We start from the raw sequence: 24,573 nt of genomic DNA on the forward strand, positions 1-24,573 counted from the left end.
ACTTTGGCTAAACAAGCACTGAAAAATGTCCATATAGAACAAGAGCTTTTCCCCTTGATGTCTGCAGTACATGGGAAAGAAAACAACACAAGGCTGCTTTTTGCATTGGTTGATTTCCATGTGATGATATAAATGGATTAGTATTGTAACAAAGCACGTACATAAAAATTTTTTCTACTGCAATTCATCAGTATTTGATATATATGAGATTTCTTCAGTAACGTGACTTCAGACAAAATGGATGCTGTATTGTTTATTTCTTTCCACATATTGTTCCAGAGGCAATGAGCCGAGTTCAAGCCACTATCGACTACTTAGGGCCTGACTGCCGGTATCTTAACTTCACAGCAGGGGAGGAGATCATCGTATACTCCAAACTTTCAAGGGAAAATGAAAACTTGTGGATAGGAAGTGTAAGTACTTCAATCTGAAAGACTTTCCCCATAAATATTTTAGGCAAAGTAATAGCATAGCAACCGCAGTCTGCTTGCTTCTCAGGATCTTCTGTCTCTTGGAATATTAACCAGTCATAGGGAAATACAGTATTTGGGAGATGGGTCATTGTTACCATCTTTATACAGAAAGAGAAAATCAGATCTTGGCAAAGATCACTCATAGAGAAATTAAGTCAAGATCCAAATACAAGTTTTCTGTTTCCTTCATCTTATCATTTGGCTGTAATTATTTAATCTGGTTCCCTTGAAAACATTCAGATCTATGAGGTCAGGTTCCTACCTACAGGTCTGTGGGTAAGACATCCAGTATTGGGACCTGACTTCACAGTTCAGTGCTTAAGGGAAGCTCCCAGAGAAGTTATCATGCATATTTAATGACTTGGAACAAATGTCAATGAAATTAGAGCAGTCATTTAAGAAGGAATGGATGCGTTGATCCAAATCAAGTTTTACTGCTAGTAAAACCATGTAAGTGCTTCAAAACTACAAGACATTAGTACATTTGGGGTTTTTTTTCTGTAAATAATCTGTCACATCTATTGTTTAACAGTGAAATTCTGTCTTCCTCTTTTTTTCATCCAAGAGTATCTTTGCAGGTACCTCACTATTCTTTGCTTTCCAATATGTATCCCTCCATTAAGGGCTACATGCAATGGTCTGAGGTAAAGACAGAAGTGGTTTTTGGCCAGAGGGACTGGATTCTTCTGGGCCCTATAATTAACTTATTTTCTGTAGTGTTGCCATCTTTGTAATTTTTTCTTGAGCTGCAGTTAGTCTTATATCTGAATTTCATATCCTACTTTTCTTGTAACTTAATGTGGGTCATTAGTTATTAAGGCATGACATTTTTCCCATTTGAGACAATGGGAAATTTGCAGCCAATTTTAGTAGGAGCTGGTTGTGACCATAAGTGCATACAACACAGTCTTCAGCTGAAGCAGCTTTAAGGCAACAGCTCTGGTACCGCACAAACGCATGTCCATAAAAATAATACAGAATATAACAGCATGGAATAATATACTTCCCTTTGCTTTCTGAAATGGCAAGGGGAACACTTCTGTGAAGGAAAAATAAACCAATCTTTTGACAAAACAGAATTAAGGAGATAGGGGGCTGTTCTATAAGCTTATTCATCCATACTTTTCCAGCACATATGTAAGTACCTAACATATCACTGAAGTTTAAATGCTCTTATTAGTTTTATATTTTTTACAGAAAGGAAAGGATTTTGGATATTTCCCAAGAGAAGCTGTGAAGGTTGAAGAAGTTTTAACTGGAGAAGAAGTTGAAGTGCTCACTAAGGTAAATCAACATCACTAGATCTTCCAATGTAGTTTACGACAATTGAAAATCTAATATCCAGTTAGAAATTCAATGGTTGATGGATATTTTATTTCAGATTATTCAAAACATGTTTTTATAATTGTTCCATTTGTGTGTTTATTGTTCTCCAAAATAATTTCTATTGATACAGATATATCTGTATCTAGATACAGAACCTTTAGGAATAATGTAATTAATTACAGTTCTTTGTGTAAAGTTACAACAGAAAGAACAACAATATATTTTGCTGTAGAATTACACATCAGAACATTCTAAAAGTTAATATTATTCTTTTAGGAAACTGATTTCCTTTGTCTTCATGAAGATAAGTACACTTTTGAAAATGAAGATAATGCATTACATGATCACAACAAAGAAAGTGAATATTCATTGTCTGATGCAGAATCAAAGCAGCATGAAAACAAACTCTTAAAATATACAAGGGACCCCATGCAAAATGAAGAAAGAACTGAATCCGTTTCTGAAAATGACTCAGAGGAATCTCACATTCAGGAGTCTGTAAACAAAAAGTTGGTTAGAAAAGATGATACTGAAGAGCCACAAATGCAAAACAGTCTCCCAGTAGAATCTGTTCAAACTCAGTCTAGTTGGATTTCAGGATGGTTCACCACAGAAAGTGAAAATGATGAAGAGCCCTTAAAAGCTGTTACTGAATCTTCAGAAGCAAATAATTATCAAGGCAGAAAAACAGAAGTAGCAGCTGAAAATTACAGCTTCACAGATTTACAGGAGTCAAATGATAAGGAGGAACAAGAACCCCCTGCATCTGGTTGGTTTCAAGGTGGACTGACAAGCTTTCTGTATTTTGGTGAAAAGAATGACGATGTTGATTTGGCATCAGAAAAAAATGATCCACAAAACCATGATGTCTCTGGTGTGCCTGAGCATTCTAGTACTGAACAGGAAACAACAGTCACCAAGATATTGCCAGAAGAAGAAAAGAGTGGAAGACAAGAATCCAAATCAAATTGGTTTAATTTGGGTTTAAGTGATGTTCTTAATTTTGGCCAGGCTGAGGAAGCTACAATTGCTACAGAGGACCAGAGAAGCAGAGAAACAACAGATCAAGCAAAGAATGAGGAAGAGCAGACTTTAGACCAGAAAGAATTACATATGGGCAAAGAATCAAAGGAAATAGTTAATGCAGTGACAGGTGAAGATGAGAATTATGCACAAGAAATAACAGATTCAAATAGTAACAGGCCGAATCCTGGGGAGATACCAGCATGTGCACATACTCCCAATGACACCAAAAACACCTCAGGTAGCACAGAATCATCTGTTGATACACTTACATGTGACAAAGAGAAGCCAATTGAACTTTACAGTTCAGAAGAAAACTTGGTATCAGAAAGCCAACTGCTGAGAAATACTGAAGTTGAAAAGAAAAATCAGGAGTCAGAAAGCAGACGTGGCCAATCAGGTTGGTATACAAATATCTGTAATAGTTTTATTAATTATAATATGGGCAAACATGATAATCAACAGGAACATGAATCAATCGCATCAAATGTCTTGTTTTCATGAGTCTCTCCTAATTGTGATCCCTCAGACATAAAAAATACAGGAGAAAAGCCTGAAATATCTGAAGACCAAAGCCATTGCTTCTCTTTTAGTCATTTTTTTGAGGACATTCTGAAGTTTCCGAGTTCAAAAGCGAAAGAAGGGCAAGTGCAACATTATGGGGAACTACCAGGAGCTGCAAATAATCATGTAGGCATCAAGAAGACCTCATGTGACAGTGAACTGAGTCTTAGTCTGAAAACATCCAAGAAAGACAAACTAGTCAAATGTTATAGTGCACAAAAAATTCAGCATCAAAAAGCCATTTCAAAATGGATAGTACTGTAAAAGATTAAATTCACAAATCAGAGAATAAGAGTGTCTCACAGGGTTTTTATGAAAACAAGATCAAATATTTCAGTCATGACATTTTTAATGATGAACATCACCAGAAATCTGGGGAGTCCCAAGAACTGACTCCAGACCAACCTTCCTCTCCTCACCTCTCATCGAATGGGCTCAGTTTAACAGGTACCAAAACTTCCAAAGAAACTGGCCATTTGGAAAAATATGGAGTTTCAGAATGGAAGGTAAAAACTGCTAGCTGAGAAGAACTAAGCTTCCATAATAAAGACAGACTTTGAAAAGCCTTGATAAAATACCACAGGGCAAAGAAACTGAAGGCACTTCAAATCAGAAGGTTAAACATAGCATATCGGGTAACAGTAACACAAATACCTCCACAGATAATGATCTTTCCTCTTCAGCTGGCAGTGTGAAGTAACAAACAGGGCAGTGGAGAAAAAACTTCAACAAAATCTACCAAATGAGCAGAAGATTGGACAACTCTTGCTAATAGCAAGATGATCTTGATGATCTTGCTAATAGCTTGTCAGAGAGAAGCAATAAACAGAACAAATTCCTATAAAATTCCTCCACCAGGAAGGTGGAGGAGAACGAAAATGGGAAGATTCATGTTCCCAGCATGAGCTTCTGGTAGCAGAGAATGGACAGTCTTAATCTAGATCTCAGGAAGAAATATAAAAATCACCTGTGATATAGTAAAACAAAATATTAATCTGCATCCTCAGATTTAGGCCAGTCAATTCAAACCACTATGACATTGCAAGATGCAAAAGCATAGAAAATTAATCTGAGTTTTGAAAGGCATACTACCTCAAAAGACAAAGTAATACCAGTCTTCAGCTGAATTAATGCCCAAAAAAGTATTTATAAAGAAAATTTATTGAGAATAAAAGCAACAGTCATGTGATATGTCTGACCAAGTGTAAACTTTTACCCTTGGAGCTCTCTAAAATAGAAGACATTTTTAAAGAAAAAAAAATAGACAGCTAGTATCTTCTAAAGCCATTTAGCTAGAAAGACAGACTGCTATTAAAAAAAAAAAAAAAACTTTTAAACTGGATTAATTAAATCCTGGCAACCTGGGATTTTTCATAAACCTGGCTGATAGAGTAGATGTTGAAAAAAAAGATGCTGTTGCAACTGAAAGGATGAGTAATGCTGAACAAAAAATTGCTGCTACTAAAACTAGTTAGGAGAAGGAAAAAAGAAAGATTCTGAAAATAAGAGTCAAAATCCAGAAATACAAGTAATAGCAATTATATTCTAACAAAAAGGATTTCAGTAGTATTTTTACTAGACAATCAGGGTTCATTTGCAAATATATTTAGTAAAACTAACCATTAACCCTCTCAAAAAAAGTCTAAGCATATATGTTTGATCAAAAAACCCAAATGAGAATAGAAGTGACATTAGGACTAGTACACTTGAATACTGCACAGAAGAATGAGAGGAAGTTGAAAGGAATCTGACCAATGTAAGATACTATTAAATATAGAGAAGGTGCAGAAAAAACCAAAACCAGGCAAAAATACTGTATGATAAATAGATTTACCAAACCCATTAATTACATTTCAACAATTTTATTTAAATTAAAACAAGATGTTAAGCAACCCTTAGAGTATCTCTGTGATGGAAGCAAACTGCTGCAGCAGCACCAGCAATTTGAAAAGAATCATACTGAAATAACAGCTTACTCAACTAAAGATAATGCTATGTGGAGGGAAGAGGTCATTGTGTCTGCACAAAAGGGGCACAATTCGGACACTGAGCAGGAAAAATATACAGAAAAAAAGGAATGTTCTTCTAGAGCTGCCAGAACTTTTGTCTGCTATAACAATTAAGTGTGCTGCCCAAACTGCAGCTAAAGTTACTAATGTTTCACTAACAGGGATTTAGCAAGAACAAAATATCCTTTGTTGGCAAAAATAAAACCACAACAGATAGAACACTGTCTCCTGGTGATTTAAAATGAAGAGGTAGTGAGCCTAACTCATACCAGTTACGGAATGGTCTATGGTATTTCGAGAATCTGATAACACAAGTTGAGTTAATATAATGGTAACAGTTTCAGAGCAAACAACTCATCTTGAACTACTGGACTACTTCTGACTTCTGATGTGTATCTTTGGCCAGTATAGCCTTGAAGCATATGATTAAATTAAACAATCTGTACCTTTTTTTCTTTGTGGGTAAGCACAGTGTGGAGTTTTTTGCAAGCAGTATTTTATTGGCTTCAGACAATTTACTCCAAGTCACTAAAACTGAGGCAGCCAGGTGCCTTCAGTCATACTTCTACATGAACATGCCTGTGGTTTCTTGTATTTTGCAGGGAAGCTTGGTATCTTGGAATTTGTTAATCTTTAATCCTACATGGTATTTTTAACTGTTCTCGCTCTAAAGCTTACCCCACTTGTATTTGGATACAAAAAAGAGACCTACTAATCCTGACCAGGGAATCCATAAACTATCAAAATCAAACATATTTTTTCCTGAACAGTTATTTTTAATTACTTTACTACAATGTAAGTTTTGTTTAAAGCTCTATCCTTCAAATTCTGAGATCATTATTTGTGTAGTGTTTCTTAAGTCATACATCTGTAGCCCATTTACTCTAGTGTTGGGCTTTAAGTTAAAGAAAATAAAACCAAAAAAATTAAAATATCTGTAGAGGTTAATAGCTTATAGGAGTAAGTTGAATCCTCTAAAAGTAACCATGTTTTCCCTTCGTAATTATGTGCAGGAGTAGGCAGAAGAAAGCTACTAGAAGAAACACCAGAGAAGGAGCATGAAATCTATGTAGCTGTAGACAGTGCACATGACAGTGACCAAGATTCAAAAGCAACAGCCATTGCGTCAGTAAATTCTGAAACAAAAATGGAGGGTTCAGCACCTGACTCTGAAGCTGATGTCAAAACATCTTTCTCTGATGCCATCCAGAACTATGTTCCAAGTAATGGTAAGTGCTAAGTTTCATAGTTTTAAGGAAAATAAATTTGCAATCTTAAAAAAAAAGGCAAAGCAAAAATCAATTAATCCAGTTGGAATTATATGAAGAGGACAATAGTAATGTAAAACCTCTTGTTTTATTCCTTATGATCAAACCAGAAGGAGGCTGGATACAGCAGATACTTCTGTGCTTGAATGCTCTTGAGTTCAGAGAAACAATAAAATCTGCATCCTCAGCAGTGGTGATTATCATCGAAACGGTAAGAATCCTTTCTGCGATATAACACCGACATTAGTGCAAATTTAAGCCACATAGAAGTTATGTTCTGCAGGAAAATCCTCAAAAAATTAAAGAAAATCCTTTTAAATAAACCTTCTGTAGTTCCCTGCTTCCAGGGTTATCTGATACCAAATGAGACAGAGCACAAGGAAATGTTAGGTCAGCTGCTCATCATCTGCCCCTTTGCAGTGCAGAATCTGATGAACTTAGGGTGTGAGGATTTGGGGTTTTGTTTTGTGGGCTTTTTTAACAGCCAGGAAACACCTGAGTGGTGTTTTTAATGAAACTAATAGCTCCCTCTAGTTCTTAGAACAGTACTCATTAAATTTGCTTGGACTTAAAAAACTTGGCTTATGAGGAGTAAAATAACCAGACAAGTTCCCTTGTTTTTAAGGAGTATTTTCAAAGCCTTGATTCACAAATCCTCCCCTCATTTGTAATTGCATTAAAGATACGTTTCTACGCAAAAAAAAAATTATATATATATAATAGGAAATGGGGTTATTATTGCTATGGGGGTGTCTTAAACATCAAAACGTAATGCAGAGTGAAGGTGAACCTTAAGGGGCACAACTGCACAATAAACGACGCTCCCAGAGCACCGTGAGAAAAGGCAGCTCTTGCTGCACTGTCTCCCCTAAATCAAGGAGTGGTGGCCGGTGAAGGCTGAAGTGCCATTTGGTCAACTTCACTTCGCTGCTTTGGTTGAACTTCGTTTAGATGGGGTAATTGAAGAACCACATAAATTTATTTCTGATTTCCAGTGTACATATATAGAATATGGCTAAATTGCAGTTTAGGATGAGGAAAACTGAGGGCTTTGTCCCTCGTGACTGACCGCAACTCACTGACGGTTCCCTGCTACGGCCAAACTCGTTCTTGTACTGTTTGATACAGCTAAAAAAACTTTAAAAAGGCAATTCCACCTTCCACCGAACCTGGTCCCTTAGGTGCTTCGCAGCCCAGCAACTCACTTGGCTGTGTGGCATTGCACCTTCCCTTACATCTGGTATCAGCAGCCCGGCAGGGTCATTTTTAGCACAGGCACCCGGCAGAGCTCGGCCCGCCCAGCCCTGCGCAGCCGGGACCCACCTGCGGCCCGGCCCGGCCCTCCCCGCCCCGCCGGGCACTGCCGGCCCCGCCGCCCGGGCCGGGACACGCGCGGCGGGCGGCCCGCCGGGAGCCAGGCCTGCCCGGGGAGCTTTATTGCCGTGCCACCGCTGCCGCCCGGGCGGGCATGGAGGCGGCCAGCGCCGCCCGGGAGGTGAGCTTCTCTGAGCCTAACTTCAGGGAGGAACAGGAGCAGGTTCCGCGGGGCCACGTCTGTGCCGGAGGACGGGGGCGGGACGGTGGGCGCACGCCGAGGGCAGCTGCCGGTCCCTCCGGCCGGCGGCCCCCGTGCCCCGGGGACGCTCTGCCGGCAGAGGTGGGAGCCGCGCCGGGCGGGCGGGGAGAGCCGAGAGCCGGGCCCCGGCGGCTGCCACCTGTGCCGCGCGCCCCCCGTCACCCGCGGCAGCAGTGGTTCGTCCCCCGCCCCCCTGGCGGGCAGTGGTACGGGCCGGTTGTCAGGCAGCGGGCCGGAAGGGGCGCGCGCCGCCCGCGGGAAGATGGCGGCGGGCGGGCGCGGGGGGCCCGGGGCCGGCACCGGCACGGCCGGGCTGTGGCCGGGGCTGCGGGACAGCGCCCGCCGCTACTGCGGGCTGGCCTGGGAAGGGCTGCGCTGGGTGAGTGACGGAGTGACGCGGGGCTCGGCGCGGCCCCCGCGAGGGCCGGGGTCTTGTGCAGCGCGGCTGCCGAGGGGCTCGGGCAGGGGAGAAACTGAAATGAAGGCTCAGCTGCACGGTGCCGTGTCCTCAGGCACGGGTCACGTGCAGTAAATTTGAGCCACATGGAGAGCGTCGTATCTTTGAGCAAATAGATCCGTTTACAAATGAAACGTGAGTGTATCGAAGTGTTTAAAATGTGTTAAATCACCGGTGTGTTCAGTATGTTATTCTAGCATGAGGTTGGTTGAACAGGTTTTTCTACCAAGTAAGTTTTCTACCAGACGATCAAGAAGTACTTACTAATGTTGATTCTTCCAGCGGTGAAATGTGTAAGAGAACTCAAAGGAGAATTTTCCGTAGTAAGTTCTTAGTACTTCAAGAGGCCAACACAAAGGCTGGAGAGGCACTTTTTACAAGGGCACGTAGTGATGGGATGAGGGGGGATGGCTTTAAACTGGGGAGGGTGAGTTTAGGTTAGGTAAGAGAAGGAAATTCTTTACTGTGGGGCTGATGAGGTGCTGGAGCAAGTTGTCCAGAGAAGCTGTGGATGCCCCAGCTCTTGAAGTGTTCAAGGGCAGGCTGGATGGGGCTGTGGGGAAGTAGGTCCAGTGGAACATGCTCTTGCCAATGGCAGAGGGATTGAAACTAGATGATCTTTTAGATCTGTTTCAACCCAAATCATTCTGTGATTCTGTGATAATTGATAGTCTCAGAAAGAAAAAGTTTCAGAGCTTTATCTGTTAATTTTTGTACCTTGTTGGAGCTGCTTGCTTTTTTTTTTTTCTTCACTTGGTGAATTTATCATTTAAAAATCAAATTTTAATTGTTAACCATTTTACTGTTAACCATTTTCTCAGAGTTTTGAAAAAAAAATGGATACACAAGCCTTGCAGGTAAATGATGCCAACATGTAATGTCTTTTTCTGTGGATAATATTAATCTCTTTTCCTTTAGCTGAAGCTTTTTACTTTACTTTTCAGGCTGTGGCTTCACTGCCTGAAGATATGAGACCTGGGCCTGATCTGTATGGTTTCCCGTGGGAAATAGTGATTTGTGCTGGCATTGTTGGAGCCTTGACAATTCTCTTGTTCCTGTACAGAAGTTACCAGTCAGTAAGTGTTGTGGTCTGACCCCAGACAGCAGCCGAGCACCCACAGCCGCTCTCTCGCTCCCTCTGTCACATTGGAAAGAGGGAGAGAATCAGAGGACTGAAAGCCAGAAAACTCATGGGTTGAGATGAAGTTTAATAGGAAAAGCAAAAGCAGTGCATGCAACAAAGCAAAACAGGGAATTGATTCACTGCTTCGCATGGGCAGGCAGGTGTTCAGCTGTCTCCAGGAAAGCAGGGCTCCATCACATGTAGCAGTTACTCTAGAAGACAAACTCCATCACTCCAAACACCCCCCTTCCTCCTCCCTCCCCTCAGCTTTCTGTGCTGAGCATGATGTCAGCATGGTGTGGGTTATCCCTCTGGTCAGTCGAGGTCAGCTGTCCTGTGTCCCCTCCCAGCCTCTTGTGAACCTGCAGCCTCCTTGTGGGTGAGGTGGGGTGAGAAGCAGAAGAGGTCTCGACTCTGCGTGAACACTGCTCAGCAGTACTAAAACATCCAGGTATTTCCAGTGCTTTTCAGCACAAGTCCAAAATATAGTCCCATACCAGCTACTGTGAAGAAAATTAACTCTATTCCAGACAAAACCAGCGTAGAAAGTGTTCAAGTTAGTTGCAGATACATAGAGTGCATTATTAGTTTGCATTGAAGTTGTTATTCTTCCTGTTCAAGAATGCTTCTGAGTTTTAAATCTATTGTGGTTGAATTTAGAATCTCTCTAAAAGAGAAGTTGAAAAGTCTGTTTGTCAAGATAATAAGTGTTTGGATATGTAGTGAGTGACTGTTATAAGAGGAAACACAATGAACTCGCTGTAGTAAGGCTTCCTCTTTTCTTTTTAATTTCTGCACTGGGTTTTCAAAGTCAGCCCTTAAATTATTTTCTCGGGATGTAGATTTCTTCCCTAGGGTGTATGTATTGCTGTGTGTATTGATATCTGTGTGTGTATTGATATCTCTGACTAGTCTGGCCATAGCCAGAGCAGCTCAGGTCTTTCAAGCAAAATCAGTCCATATGGTTTCCTGTCGAGGGAGGCATTTTAAGACTCTTTGGACAGTGACACCTGGATTCTGTTCATTGCAGCGCTGGAACACTGAACCAATTTAACTGCATGCTCTTTGTAGGACCAGTTTAACTGTGTGCTCTAATATGATGACTTTGAGAATTGCAGTACTGAAACCTTTCAATGCACAAATCAGATTATATTTTTGAGGTAATACCTGTTTCTCTTGAGAGTAAGTAAAGATCTGAGTAATAAAAGTTGCCAACCACACTATGGAAATTGAGTCAGTATCTGTAATTCAGTATTCTAAATTTCTTCCCATTTTTCATATACTCTCATGCAGTCAATGTGATTTTGGTAGTAGGTGTAATGATACTCATGTTTTAAGACTGGTTCCATAGCTTTTTAGTTTTTTAGATATGAGCAACTGAATTTTTAGGGTTTTAACATGAATTAACCTTCTCTGTGAGGGGATCAGTGTTTGTGTAAGTTAATGTAGCTATAATTTGGTCATACCTTTTGTTCTCTAGAGGCATCCCTCTAGGTGGTACAAAAGGCATCTGAGCTGAAATCATGCAAGCAGCTAACCTGGTATTGTTTTCCTCCTGTACTTGCCACTTAAGGTAGGAGATATTACAGAAGTTATTGATAGCTTTTTCAGTCATCCATACTTAGAACTGCACTGACTGCTCCTTGAAGAATTGATGGTTACTGAAAAGTAATGGAGTAACTAAGCATCCATTGGGGATGATAGGATAAAAGCACACTTACAACTTCCTTACCCTTTTTTTCTTTATTTGGACTCCTTGGCTTTAAATTAGGAGGAACCAGGGAAGGTTTGAGGGCCCCACTGTTACATTAGGCACATGACCCAGGCCCAGCTGTGAGAGAAATACTGTGTTGTAAGAGTTCTGTGGGTTCAGCCAAGTTCTGCATCTCTTGTGCAAGCCATTTGTGAAAGATTTTGCCCTGCAGTTTGTTAGATTTTGATTCTAGGGCACTAGACCACACGTGGCAGCTGCTCACTTGGCACTTGAAGGATGCCCATCAGGGAGTACCTTACTGCAGCTTTAGCTGTTGTGAGTTGTAATGTGTGGGGGATCTTTCCCAAGAGGAAATCTGAGCTCATGTGTGGAGCTTCCCTCTCCCTTCCTTTCCTACTCTTCTGACTGTGTGTCAGTGAGGCAGTCGTGCTTATGTGATAAATATACAGAGGTGGGTTATTAAATTGATCCAGGTGAAAACTAATCTCCTTTCCCCTCTTTTTTCTGATAAGAGTAGGAGAAGGACGGGGCAAACTCCCAGACATGGAGGGGGTAAGAGCAGAGGATATGATTGCCTGTTTTTAATAGGACCCATATTTATATTCCTTTTTTAAGTTCCGTGGTTAAACTTGGCATGGAATCACAGCTTAAGAGATTAGTTTTCAGGTACTATGTGAGAGTAATTGATCAGACACTTTCAATATTTATTCTCTTTTTTCCTAGGTTAGAAGTCGACTTTATGCAGGTATGTTTATTTTTGATACTTAATTTTTCATATTTCTTTGGAGTATGACTTTATTTTTTCTTTTTTCACCTTTAATTATTTGGATGATGCAACATTTGCTTGTCTTTCACTTTTTAGGAAGGGAAAAGCAGCTTGCCAATAAAATTGCTGAACTAGTTGAAGAAAAATGCAAAATTCTTGAAAAACTCAGCCTCTGCAAAAAAGAGGTAACAGTCCTCATTTACTGCTTTCAGATGTGTTGTAGAAATGGATTCTATCAAGTAAGGTATTAAGTTTTCTAAAAGTAAGATGTTTTAAAGCTTTTAAAGGGATTCTTCAAATGCTTTTTTCTTAGTGCCTTTAAGAGCAATTAAGGAGTTAGCAAGTTCTCAGTACAATATATTTCACTGGAAGCAACTTCCAAATGTCTTTTTTTTTTGTTTACATCACTGGGATAGTGTAGTAGGGTTAAGGCTTTCCTGATTTTCAGCAAGGTGCATTTGTGAACACGTAGGTGATGTCTGTGTTTCAGAGTAGAGCATTGCAAATTAATGCTAGTATTTAATCAATTATTTACCTATATTCTGACATAAAGTAATTCCTTTTCAGTTTGAAGATTTACAGTTGTCTCTGAATGATGGTAACACTACGAAAGAATCCACAGACACATCTTCTTTTGAGGTAAAAAGATTAATGGAAATTGTTACTTCTACAGTATAAGGCAGTATTTTAGGAAACATGTGGCCCGTATTAAAAAACACCCAAACAAAGTAAAAACAATAGCAAAAAAAGTCAGACAAACCCAAAAACTCCAATGCAATAGTTTTAATTGGGTTACTGAAAATGACTTAAAATCAAAGCATTTAAATTAAGAAAAGCCTTCTTTAACAACTGCATTGAGGATGAGTAATACTAGAACAAATGGCATATTGGACAATATTTAAGAAGTAAATTGTTTCCATTTCTAGGAGACAGGGTAGTGCATTAATTTTTTTTTTCTCACATCTTATCTAATTCAAATAATTTCCACAGTCTACAGGTGCACAGTTTTAAAGAAAAATTCCCACTGCATTGTTTATATCCCCCAAACTGGGAATATATTCAGAATATAGAGTTCTGGATAAGTGTATCAAATACCTAATACGCTCTATAAAATTCATGTTAAAAAAAGCAAGTAGGTTTATTTCATTTTGCACCTCAGATCCTAGAGAGCTAATTCATGCAGCTTTTGTTCATGTAGGAGTCTCTAGAGTATTTGAGTGAAACTTACTTTGCTGTCATATTTAAAATATACTTGTCTTCTTCATATGTAATTAGTATCAAATGTTTTATTAACTCACAAACCAACTTGATTTAGGAAATGCATGAAAAGCTGAACAAGTCAAACTTGAAACTCAACGAGGAAATAGAGAATCTAGAAAAAGAACTGGAAGAAGAAAAATTGAAGCAGTCAGAAAATGATACCTTGGTAAGAATAAATAGAATTCTGTCTTTGTTTCTATTAATTTTAAAAAAATTCCCACAGAAAAAAAATTTCTGCAGATAAGACAAACTATTTTCTTTGTGTGTTCTGAAATAAAAACTACATTTTCCATTTTGTCTTCCCTCTAACATTAGAAAAATAATAAAGGAAAATACTCAAAAGAAGAAAAACTGGTTTTGTTGCAACGTGTTTTTACACACATTTTTACTGACTGAGCAGTAGAACTTTCTCAGTTTGAAAATAAAAATAGTTTTATCAATTGCCTAGACATTGTCAGTCAAACATGTGAAAGAAGCTGTATGACAACTTAATAATTTTCAGGTGGCTGAAATTCAAGAGAAAGTGGAGTCTTTAGAGAATGAAGAAAAATCAATCAAGTCACAAATTGATGAGGTATGTCTGACCTTTATAGTTTCTGGTTTCAAATCTGCAATTTCTCTATTCCCCATGCTGTTACTGCTTTAGTATTTTTTTCTGTTAAGGGTGCAGAGGTTATATGCTGTGTAAACCAAAAGAGTTTGTAAAGCTTCATTTTGGTGTGGCTTGATTGAGCAACTTTTAATTTCATATAGTGATTGGCATTTATTGAGAAGTAGTTACCTTGTCTTTTCTTGACTTTCTTACTCCTCAGTGATACATAGTATTGCAAAACTACAGTCAGCAAAACCTGTTGAAATTGTAGAGAAAATGTGAGAATGTGTATGTAGCACAGCCAGAAAACCTAAGACAAGTCCAGTAATACCATCATGACCCTGCCTATATCTTCACCAATACCGTTTAAACAACAGACTTATAAATTTCATTTAGGCCAAGTCCACCCTAAAAGTGTACCAGATTAATACTGAGAGACTCAAGACATCTGTTCAAGATGCACTAGATGAAAACAGCCATCTCCAGGAAAGTGAGAAACAGGTAGGTTCTTCCTAGTTATCCTTAGAAATACTGTATTTTCCTGTGATACTGATAAATAGGATTTCTCCGAAGAGATCATAGTCAACAACTTTTCTTATACCTCTTGTGTGTTTTAGTAAATGGAATGAGGAAGAATACGTGGTTTTTAAAACAATTTTACATTTGTCTAAAATAATTCTGTTTTAAAAGAAATGCAGTAGTTACAGTTTGTGGGGAATCGTGCATGGAGCTCAGTGGAAGGAGAGCATGTGGTAATGTAAGTCTAATAAGAACTTTGCTGAGACCTGTTGGAAAGCAGAAATATCTGAACAAGTCCACTGCTAGGATTCTCTACAGAGGCAGAGAGAAAATTATTTTACTTGATCTAGAAAAGCAAGGAAATTGAGGAATTGCACAGTATTCAGAAGGTGGGAAAAAATGTACACTAGTACCACTGTAGATGTATTAATTGAAAGTCAGTTATGTAACAGAGGGGAATAGAAAAGATTGTTACATCCCAAATTTTAGTAGTCTGTTTTCCTTAGTGCTGTAGCCAGATCACAAAGAACACTGAATATGTTAAAATATTTAGCACGTGCAATAGTTGTCCTGTGCAAGTTGCTTTACAGTGAAGCTATTTCGTTTTTTCTTACAAATAGATACTTTCTATGAACTTCTAATGTTCTGTGTAATGTTGGTTTGAGGTGGTTTGTTGTGGTTTTAATGGATATGTGCTTATTTTCCTGACTGATTGATGATCTCCCTGTTGTTTGAGGAATAACCTGATAGATATTTGCATGGGGGAAGGAGTAGTGGTGGGAGTGGAAGTACAGGCCTGTTGCTGTTTAGCAGTCTTGTAAGAAGCTGGGGAATGCTTTAGTCTTCTCTGTCAAAACATGGTATGTGTCAGGCTTAGAGGTTCAGAAAAAAAGAAAGGGATACTGGAATTTTTTTTTTTTTTTTTTTTTTTTTTTGCAGAAGGAATATTTCAGTTCTGCACAACTCTTTTAGTAAAATTTGATCTTTAATTCTAGAAGGAGTCTATGTTTGTGATTGCCAAAAAAGGAAGACAGTTTTATTAAGAGCTGTGGGTGAAGAATCAGTGGATTTGACTGTTATCATTGTGAGATTAAGTTGCTTGAGAATTATTTTCTTTCAAGAGTCTTTTTTTTCCTAATCTCTACATCCTCTTCGTTTTTGTGAGGAGGAAGGGTCTGGTCTCAGTGCTTTGTTTTAAATGTGACAGTATTCTTATGTAATAAATTCTGAGAAGCAATATATAACTTTATAATAGAGAGGAATTTTCTCTTTTTTCCCCCCTGTGGTCATTTCTTGGGTTCAAATAGAAGTAATCCAATTATTTGTGTGTGTGACGAAAATCTTCACTTTCCTTCCTTTTTAATAAAGTAAAAAATAGTGCTTAGAGGAAGATGATACAAAGTGCTGGCAATTGCCTGTATTTCTTAGGCAATCATTTTAGATCAAGGAAAACCGGGGGAAAAAATCAATAAAAACAATTTCCAGTGTTGGATTCCCATGTTCCTAGATGAAAAAAAGTTCTTTTGCATTTCTTTCAGATAAAACAACCAGGGTATAAGTATTTCCTTAACCACATTATTTAGGATTATTTGCTACACTTTGTTGTTAGCTGAGGCTTGTTGCAGTTTTTAGTAGTTTGAGAACATTTGTGCATATTGTAGTTTGCTGTGCTTTTTAGTAGATAAATAACATAATGTTAGTTGTTGCTGGAACCTGATAAGTAGAAAAGAGAAAGTGTCTGCTTTATTTATTTGTGTTCTCATTTCTGAGTTGCTTTCTAATTGTGAGTTAGTTTACTATATCAGAATATCCATATCCTACTTTGTTTTTCTTTCTTGCTTTTTTTTTTTGAAGATGGAATTTCACATATGTTCAAAAGGTAACAAAGGTGTTATTTGTTCACAGAAACTGGAGTCCTTTCTTCCTCTTGTTCATTTGCTTAAATGGGTCATAATCTTCTGGCACATCATAGATTAAACTTTATAAGAGATGTGCTGTTTTAGGTTTGTGGTGTGTCAGAGAGAGGATTGGGCCTTTTAGGTTGAACTGTTAATGAACTTCTGTGCTATGCTGGTTTTTTTTTTTTTTTTTTTTTTTTTTTTTTTTTTTCTTTAGGAACATTAGAAATATATATTGCTTTAGCTCATTACACATCCTTGCTCTTTCTCTTTACTGTAATTCTTACACGTGTATAAAATCATGTCGATTTATTTTCTCTTGGCCTTCATGAAGAAGGAATCCCTTAAAAGTCATCTTTTGATGATGACAATTAATGATAAAAATAGTTGTCTGTGTATGTCTTCTAATCCCTAATACGGTGTTTGCATGATGCTGCTAATTCATACGTGGCTTTTATGGCTTGGAAAGTAAAATTGTGTGCCAAGGGGCAATTAATTCAATTCTAGTCACATACCTTTTGTTCTGTGCTGTCTAGTTTATCTTTGATAAGTAGTGTTCAGGCTTGCTTGTCTATTTGCATGGCAGTTCCCCTGTTTAATTACCATTTTCTGGTTGTATTTTTAGTATAACTGCCTGTTATGTTCTTATTGCTCAACTTAGTTATTCTTTTTTGTACATTTACTGCTCTTTAATTGATTGCCTGTTGTGCAACTTCAAGCAGTATTTTTTGACACTCTTAAGACAATTTGGTTGTACTTTACCCCATGTTGTGGTAGCACGTGTTTTGTCTTAACAGAAATTTGCATCTGTTCAATTTTGTTCTCACAACGTCATTAGTTAATATGTTGCAGTGGTTATTTTTAATAGCTAGTGATGAGGTGTTCTAATCCCTTTATTCTGTAAAATATATTTTTGTGAAATGAGATTTTACTAGGGAATATCTGTAAAATGTAACCTTGGAACCTACCTTTCATCTTAGTTAAGCACAGTCAGTTGCAGAGGTACATACGAGGTGTTGATTATGCACAGCTGTGAGTTTCATTAATCGGGAGGCTTTTTAAAAATAAACTTTTAAAACTACTTCAAGAGGTATGGAGGAGGAGAAATAATGCAGTTTTGCAAGTCACATGAATATAAATAACTGCCTAAAAGCTTCCTGTTTTCCCTTACTTCTTTGACCGCTTCTAAATTGAAAAGACACAGGCACCATTCAGAAATGTGTGTTCATATTGGGGTGTGTTTTCCATCCATTCCCCAGTGTATGTCATTGTTAAATAAATTATCACTATTTTGTATTCATTGCTATTGTCACATCAAGGTTTTTAAACTCGAACAGAATAAACTGAACTCTTCCTATAAATGCTTAAAAATATCCTAACAACTAGTTACAATGGACAGCTATAGCAGCTAAAGCAACTGAACTAAACATAGAAGTCTTAATTTTCAGCTCTTTGGCTAACTTTCTTGTAGTCTTATCTCTGCTAATTCTTACTGGTGGGCGAGAGGTTTAAATCCTGCTTATGTATAGACAGTACATGTAACAGGCTCAGTACTATTCATCCTCAATTCTTGGTTTGTAGACAATCACACTAATCTGGTATTTCCCTTTTTAGCTTTTACAAGAAGCTGAAGGATGGGGTGAACGACTTAGTGAACTAAATGAACAAACAAAGATGTTTGAATCTTCTAAAACAGATGTAGAAGAAGTTTTGAAAAATAAAGAGAGCCAAATCAAGGTAAATTATGACATTTAGGATTGACTCAAGTTATTCAGACTGATGCTAATCATAGAGTTCCAAGAGAGTCTGACAGCCTCTCCTTGTTGCCTTATGCTCTTTTGGGCTTTTGTTTGCTGTCTCTGTTCTCTCGTCTAATGTTTCTGGCTAAGCAAAAAAACCGTGTCTGATAAAGACAACTAAGGAAAAACTCTTTTAGTTCTGATAGAGTATTGGCTTTCCCCCCTGTCCCCAGTCTGTACTGTGGAACTTGGGTGTATATTCTTATAGTTGTGTACCCTACATACAGAAGCCACGCTAAAATCATGCATGCTTAGAGCTGTCTGAAAATTCTTCACAAGGATGTGCCCGTTGACCTGCAGATACGTGCTTTGATAGAAAAAGTATTACCAGACATCTGGAATCTTGTATGTGAGGCTGACTTAATCTACTAAGGGAACTAAATAAAGGACAGAAAGCTTAGAAAGTAATTGTAATGATAGCTACATTTTCATTGCTTGTATTTGTTTGTGTTTTTTCTTAGTCACTCACACAATACATACTGAACATGAAAGACTGGAGTTCAGCAATACGAGAAGATGCTGACACTGAAGACAACCACTGGGACACAGATATAAAGGGGGAAGCAGACAGCGGAGAGCACTTAGGTATGGTTTCCCCATTTAAATAGTTTGCAGATGTTTTAGAAGTACAGAACTGATTAACTGCCAAGAAAGTTGCAAGATTAGCTTTATAGAAGTCAGATATTTAAATCTCGCCCAATATCATTCATGTTGGACAGTTAACTGATACTTGAACATCTCTGGAATAGCAACCTATCCTCCTGTTCAGCACTGTGTGGCACAGAGACTGTCATAGAGCAGTGTAAAGACTCAGTGGTCAGTCTCTTGCAGAATTCTGCACTATGTGCCTGTATATTAAGCAGTGACTTTGTGGTATTTCTTGGTGGAAATCTTGCTTTTATTTCTTCTTCAATCTCCTCCCAGCAGTAGTACTGAGGGTGCTTAGAGCCTAGTTTTTGCTTCTTTGTCCTTACAGAGGTGTTACTTGTTGCAGGCAGTGTGGTTACAGTGTCATCTAATGAGTGTAGTTGTGAGTCCCCTTAAACAGCAACACAGAAAAGCCTTTCTCCCTCCTCTTTCTTGCTGCAGCTTCTTTTTGTGCCAATGCTCATGGTACCATAGAGCACATGCCATCAATCTTACAATGTGTATTCTGCATCCCACTTTTAGCATGACCAGTCTGAGTCGTGATTGACTGGCAAACAAAGCACTACAATAGTGGCATATCTTCTCACACCCCTGCTTTCTTTTTTTTTTTTTCTCCTTTATCCTCCAAGTATGCTGTGCCTATTATTGTTGGCATACCTGTGTTGTATGTCGGCATTGCTCTTGTATAAAAACCAAATAATAGCTCTGCCACAAACCCTTTCATGCTTTTTACGTGACTTATTGTTCTGTTCCTTCAAGCAGATGATGAACAAAAACAAACTGTGAAGAAATTGATCTATGCTGCAAAGGTACGTGATTTTAAGAAACTTGTGGGTAGAAGAGGGGAAACTAATATGTAATTATTCTGGTAATACCAGTATCAGAGTTCAGCATATTTTAATGTTTAGTTATATCTTTTTGTGTGCAAGCACTTTCTTAGTCTTGTAGTCTTATAATATTCTCCTTTTTTTTTTTTCCATTTTGATTGTAGCTGAGTGCTTGTTTAAAGACCATGGAAGCAGAAAGAGACCAAATGTATTCAAAACTGTCTGATGAAAATAAAGCTAAAGGAGAACTTACGGGTAATTGAATCTTGGTTTGCCTTTAATAAGATGCTGCTTTGGTGAAATGGTGTTACAGGCTGCAAGTATTAATTCCAGTAAAAACTGAATTAAGTTTACAGCAATAACTACTTGATTTTTAAAATTAATTTTTAATTTGCTTAGCTATTTTAAATACATGATTTAGATGTGGAACAATCGAAGTTGCAACTTGATTGTACTCTGTTGGAATATTCTGTAACTATAAAGTTAGCTATAGAATCTTAAAATACAAGAACAGAGTGGTGTTAATAAATACATAATACCGCTTTTACATAATTTCTGGACATGAAACAGTGGAGTTTTAATCTAAATTTTAAAATCTTCTATTAAAAAGGTAGCTTAATTATAGTTAGTTTGTAGTGGATGCAAGCTCAATCCTTAAAATATATAAAGTACTGCATTTAAAGAATTGAACTTAAAAACATATTGCTCTGTTTCTTTTCCTCTGTTGTATAGGACATACTGAATTAAACCTTATGAAATGAAAACAACTCAAGTTCAAATTAAAACCTGTAATTCGGTATTGCTTTCATAACCATAGCTGGCAGAGTAGCCATCTCTTGGGAATGTATGGCTTTGTTATTTGGGTGGTGAAATGCTCTGTCAGACAGTATTTTTGAGTTTTTTAACAGTCCTTTAAACATATTTCTTGTGCTAGTGAGTTCTCCAAATTGACTGTAGCTCTGTCCCATGAAGATGTTCAAATTTACTTGAAGCTTTGTTGCATTTATTGAAAAGAGGCACAGGAATAGTAAATAGGAAAAGAAACATGACGTTGAATTCAATTTGGAAAGATAAAGGTAGTTTGACAAATCTGAGTTACCCATTGAGGCTGTTGAGGAAGACCTTGTGGGTAAATCTGCAAGAGCATATGGTGGTGCTAGTTGTACTCCTTTAGTCAAATAATTACAATAGTAAGAGCCCTAAATGAAAATTTAGATTCTGAATTACAAAACTGAGTTGTTTTCAAAGAAGTTACCTGGTTTGGAGCAAAGGCCTGAGACAAGAACAGGGCTGCACTTCGTGGCAGGTAGGGAGTATAGTTGCTGGTTTCTCATTGTGTCATATATTGAAATATGTTAACTTTATATCTTACGTTACTAAGTCAACATAGGATTAAAGGTTTTTACAGACTTTTTGTGTACTAAAATATTGCCAATGTGTTATCCCAATATAATTATCTCTGAATTTGACAGAACGCATAGAAAACCTTCAAAGCCAACAAGCTTCCTTGCAGTCTGAAAATGAACGTTTTGAAAGCGAGGTTCAAAAGCTTCAGCAGAAACTGAAAGTAATGACTGAGCTTTATCAAGAAAATGAAATGAAACTACACAGGTGCTGGTTCCTCTTCTTATCTTCCGTGCTTGCTGTTTGATTTGAATGTAACTCTGATTTGGGGGACTGAAAATTATTGAAAGTTTGAGTACTGCTTTCCAGAATTTTCTGAATTGTGAAGACAATTTGTTACGCTTTCATGTACATTTGTGTTTACAATAGTTTATAGAAATTGTTTGCATGAAACAATTCATTTTAGGACTTTACCACAGCAAGTACAGAAACAAAGAAGTAACAGATTTTTAATCTTTGAAATAAGGCAATTAAAGTAGGACAGCTTGATTTTTTTTTTATTTAATTGAATTATTATATGATGTAATACATATGTCAAAGTTGCTGAAAGAAAAGCAGAAGGTGCTTTAATTGTGAGAAATATTTTATATAATAAAGAGAGCAAGGAGTGTCAGAGGAATGTCAATATATATATATATATATATATATAAAACTAAAAACATAGGCAAGCTCTTGTTGGTAAGCAACATAGGGCCCTTCTGAATCAGGCTTTCCCCACCAAGAAAACCAGAATGTGAAGGCTGTAATATCTGCCTCACAATCAGAATGTGAGTAGGGGTTATAATTGAAATCAGAAATGTGTTTAGGATTAGAAATTGAAGTTGATTGGTCCAGGGCGTGTAGTAGCCTTCTGGAGTGTGTGTGTGTGTGGCAGCAGGGCACATCAGTTTAGGGCATGATGTACAATTACAGTTTTACTAATCAGAAATTATTTCTTCAAAGAGCAGGCATAATCTTGAAGGCAGCAAGAGAATCAGCACAAGATAGATCCTGTTCTGAACAGTGTGCAGGACCTTTTTGAAGTATTACTTTCAGTAACTGCTCTGTAGCATGCATATTTGTGTAGATATTTGGCATCTTTGTAGAAGCGATAAATCCTAGAAATCACTGCATTAGCATTTTGATTTTTAAAAAAGAGCAGGGAGGGAGTGGGAAGGAACCTGTTAAAAAGAAAATACAATAAGCAGGCAGAAAGCAGACTGTGTGGATGTTATTTAAAAATAACCTCACCAAAACTCAGCAAATATACACTGCTTATCAAAGAATTTTAGAAAAGCCAAAAAGGAGTGGGGAGAAGCAGGTGGGGTGATGTAGCAGCACAAAAAACCCTTAGAATTAATTAAAGCAACTTTTAAAAACTGGGTCTATTCAAACAGGGAAAATGAAACAGTAGGAAATGAAGACTGAGTAGAAAAGAAATTTAAATCATGTTCACAAGATCCATGATTTAGACAGTTTGATTGTTAAGAGCTGCTGTTCACAGGAAGATGACCAGTTAATCCATTCAGGGCTGTACATAGCAGTGGTATCCATGTGTGCTCTGCAGAACTACCTTGTGCATAATCTGTGGACTGGAGTATGAGTTTTTCTTCTGTAATGCCCAATTAGGCATAAGGATAAAAAGGAGGACCTGGAAAGACTTTTTTTTTTTTTAAATAGTTAGTAACAATCTTTTTTCCTCTAGAAAATTATTTTTAGAAAATACCAGAACAAATCACTGACCATTAGTGTAGTTTGGGTTTTAGTTTGTTTGATATGATTTGTGGCTGCTTTCACTTTCAAAATTGTTGACTTGAAACAAAATTAACCATAATTTTTGAATTTTGTTTAAAGGAAGCTGACAGTAGAAGAGAGGGAACGTCTACAAAAGGAAGAAAAGCTTTCTAAAGTAGATGAAAAAATTATTCATGCTGCTGAAGAACTTAACAGCTACAGGTAATTGCAGAATTTAGTTGTTGTAATCACTTGTTCCAAAGTGAAGAAAGAGCAATAGATAATTTTAAAAAACACAGCATAAGCAAATGTATTTTCTTCCAGTTTCTTTATGGTGTATGTGTGTTAGACACTAGTTTATGGGTTATAATACAGACTAAGGGTGGTTTTACTTTTAAAAAAAAGTTAAAATGTTAAAATATTTGGGTGTTGATTATGGCAACTGCTCTTCCATTAGAATCCTAATTGTACTGGTACATTAGCTTTAATGGGGTGGTAGAAGGGGGTCTCTAACCTAGTTCCCCTTACTGAACACAGCTAAAAATAAAAAGTTAAGAGGATGTTGTGAAATAAATTGAATGCTCAGTTTCCCTACAGAGCTAGCATTTTTGCTGTATAGTTAACAGTATTCTGTTTATGTTTCTCAAAGCTTTTCAGATAGTTCTGTTGCTTAGAAATTATTTACTAAAATATTATCATGGGTGAGTATTTGCTGCAGCTGTTTCTTAACTGCTTTGCTCTATTTTTTGTTACACCAGCTCTGTACCTCTGGGTTTTTCCCTGCATTTCCTCTAACTGTGGCATAATCTTTCAATATGTAATGTGTATTTGCCATTTAACTTCAGTGTTTATGGGGGTATTAGGCCTAACTGAGCGATAGTGATCAATACTTCTTTGTGGATATTCTTCAGTATTCATACAGGAGGACAGAATTCACTCTTCCCGATTTATCATGGATTTTGTAGGCATCCTAATTTTAAAGAGAATATTAATATTGCAAATTGAGTATAACCAATCAATGGCTGTGTCTTTGGCCCACCTGCTGAGAAAGTGTAGAACCTAGAGAGGCTGTGCACAGAGCAGCTGGCAGCAAAGGTGGCATCACACATGAGGTCTTGAAGTAGCTTCAGTGCAGCTGCCTGTCCCTCAGGACTGACTGTGACAGTGTGGTGCTCCAGCCACATCAGTTCCTGTGCTGAGCTGGGAGAGCCTGGCTGGTAGGGCATGTGAGGAAGGACAGCCTTTATGTTGGAAACATCACAAACCACTGAAAAGTTGGGGGTGTGTTGGGGTTTGGGTTCTGTTCTCTTGTTTACATCCCTGTTTGCCTAGAATATAAGGCCTAGAATTTCCACTGTTAGTAGAATTTTCTGTACCCCATGGGCCTAAGTGACATTTCTGTCTTTTAGATTAAAAAAAAAATCTTAATCTTAAAACACCTTGTTTATGGTGAGTTTATTTTATTCAAAACTTTCCTGCGCGTTTTATTACAATATTGTCACTATAGGACACGAAATAACGCGATGCGAACATGCTGCTGTTCTCAAGGTAAAAAGGGGAAGTTTATTTCCTGGTTCTAACATTTATAGATTTCCAAAGGTGACAGTGGATTGG

At 37.7% G+C, this 24,573-nt stretch overlaps 1 protein-coding gene across 4 annotated transcripts in view; it reads left to right on the forward strand.

The window, feature by feature from the left end:
• Positions 1 to 284: 284 nt before the first annotated feature.
• The window catches only part of MIA2 (MIA SH3 domain ER export factor 2), a 35,009-nt gene continuing 10,720 nt past the window's right edge, over positions 285 to 24,573 (forward strand). For 2 of the 4 annotated variants that reach the window (XM_041399584.1, XM_041399601.1), the window contains exons 1-14: positions 8,489 to 8,618; positions 9,641 to 9,772; positions 12,257 to 12,278; positions 12,396 to 12,484; positions 12,867 to 12,938; positions 13,615 to 13,725; positions 14,062 to 14,133; positions 14,548 to 14,652; positions 18,183 to 18,305; positions 18,829 to 18,952; positions 19,778 to 19,824; positions 20,007 to 20,097; positions 21,315 to 21,453; positions 23,080 to 23,181. In XM_041399584.1, coding sequence (XP_041255518.1) covers positions 8,502 to 8,618; positions 9,641 to 9,772; positions 12,257 to 12,278; positions 12,396 to 12,484; positions 12,867 to 12,938; positions 13,615 to 13,725; positions 14,062 to 14,133; positions 14,548 to 14,652; positions 18,183 to 18,305; positions 18,829 to 18,952; positions 19,778 to 19,824; positions 20,007 to 20,097; positions 21,315 to 21,453; positions 23,080 to 23,181 — 1,346 coding nt within the window. In that variant the 5' untranslated portion in view covers positions 8,489 to 8,501. Of the gene's footprint in view, positions 414 to 1,670; positions 1,758 to 2,075; positions 3,223 to 6,408; positions 6,625 to 6,773; positions 6,875 to 8,000; positions 8,159 to 8,488; positions 8,619 to 9,640; positions 9,773 to 12,256; positions 12,279 to 12,395; positions 12,485 to 12,866; positions 12,939 to 13,614; positions 13,726 to 14,061; positions 14,134 to 14,547; positions 14,653 to 18,182; positions 18,306 to 18,828; positions 18,953 to 19,777; positions 19,825 to 20,006; positions 20,098 to 21,314; positions 21,454 to 23,079; positions 23,182 to 24,573 lie in introns of those variants that run through there. The other 2 variants (XM_041399610.1, XM_041399593.1) reach the window with 2 other exon arrangements.

Source organism: Onychostruthus taczanowskii, unplaced genomic scaffold, assembly GCF_017590055.1.
Source record: "Onychostruthus taczanowskii isolate IOZ18803 unplaced genomic scaffold, ASM1759005v1 scaffold1, whole genome shotgun sequence".
Classification (NCBI taxonomy): domain Eukaryota; kingdom Metazoa; phylum Chordata; class Aves; order Passeriformes; family Passeridae; genus Onychostruthus; species Onychostruthus taczanowskii.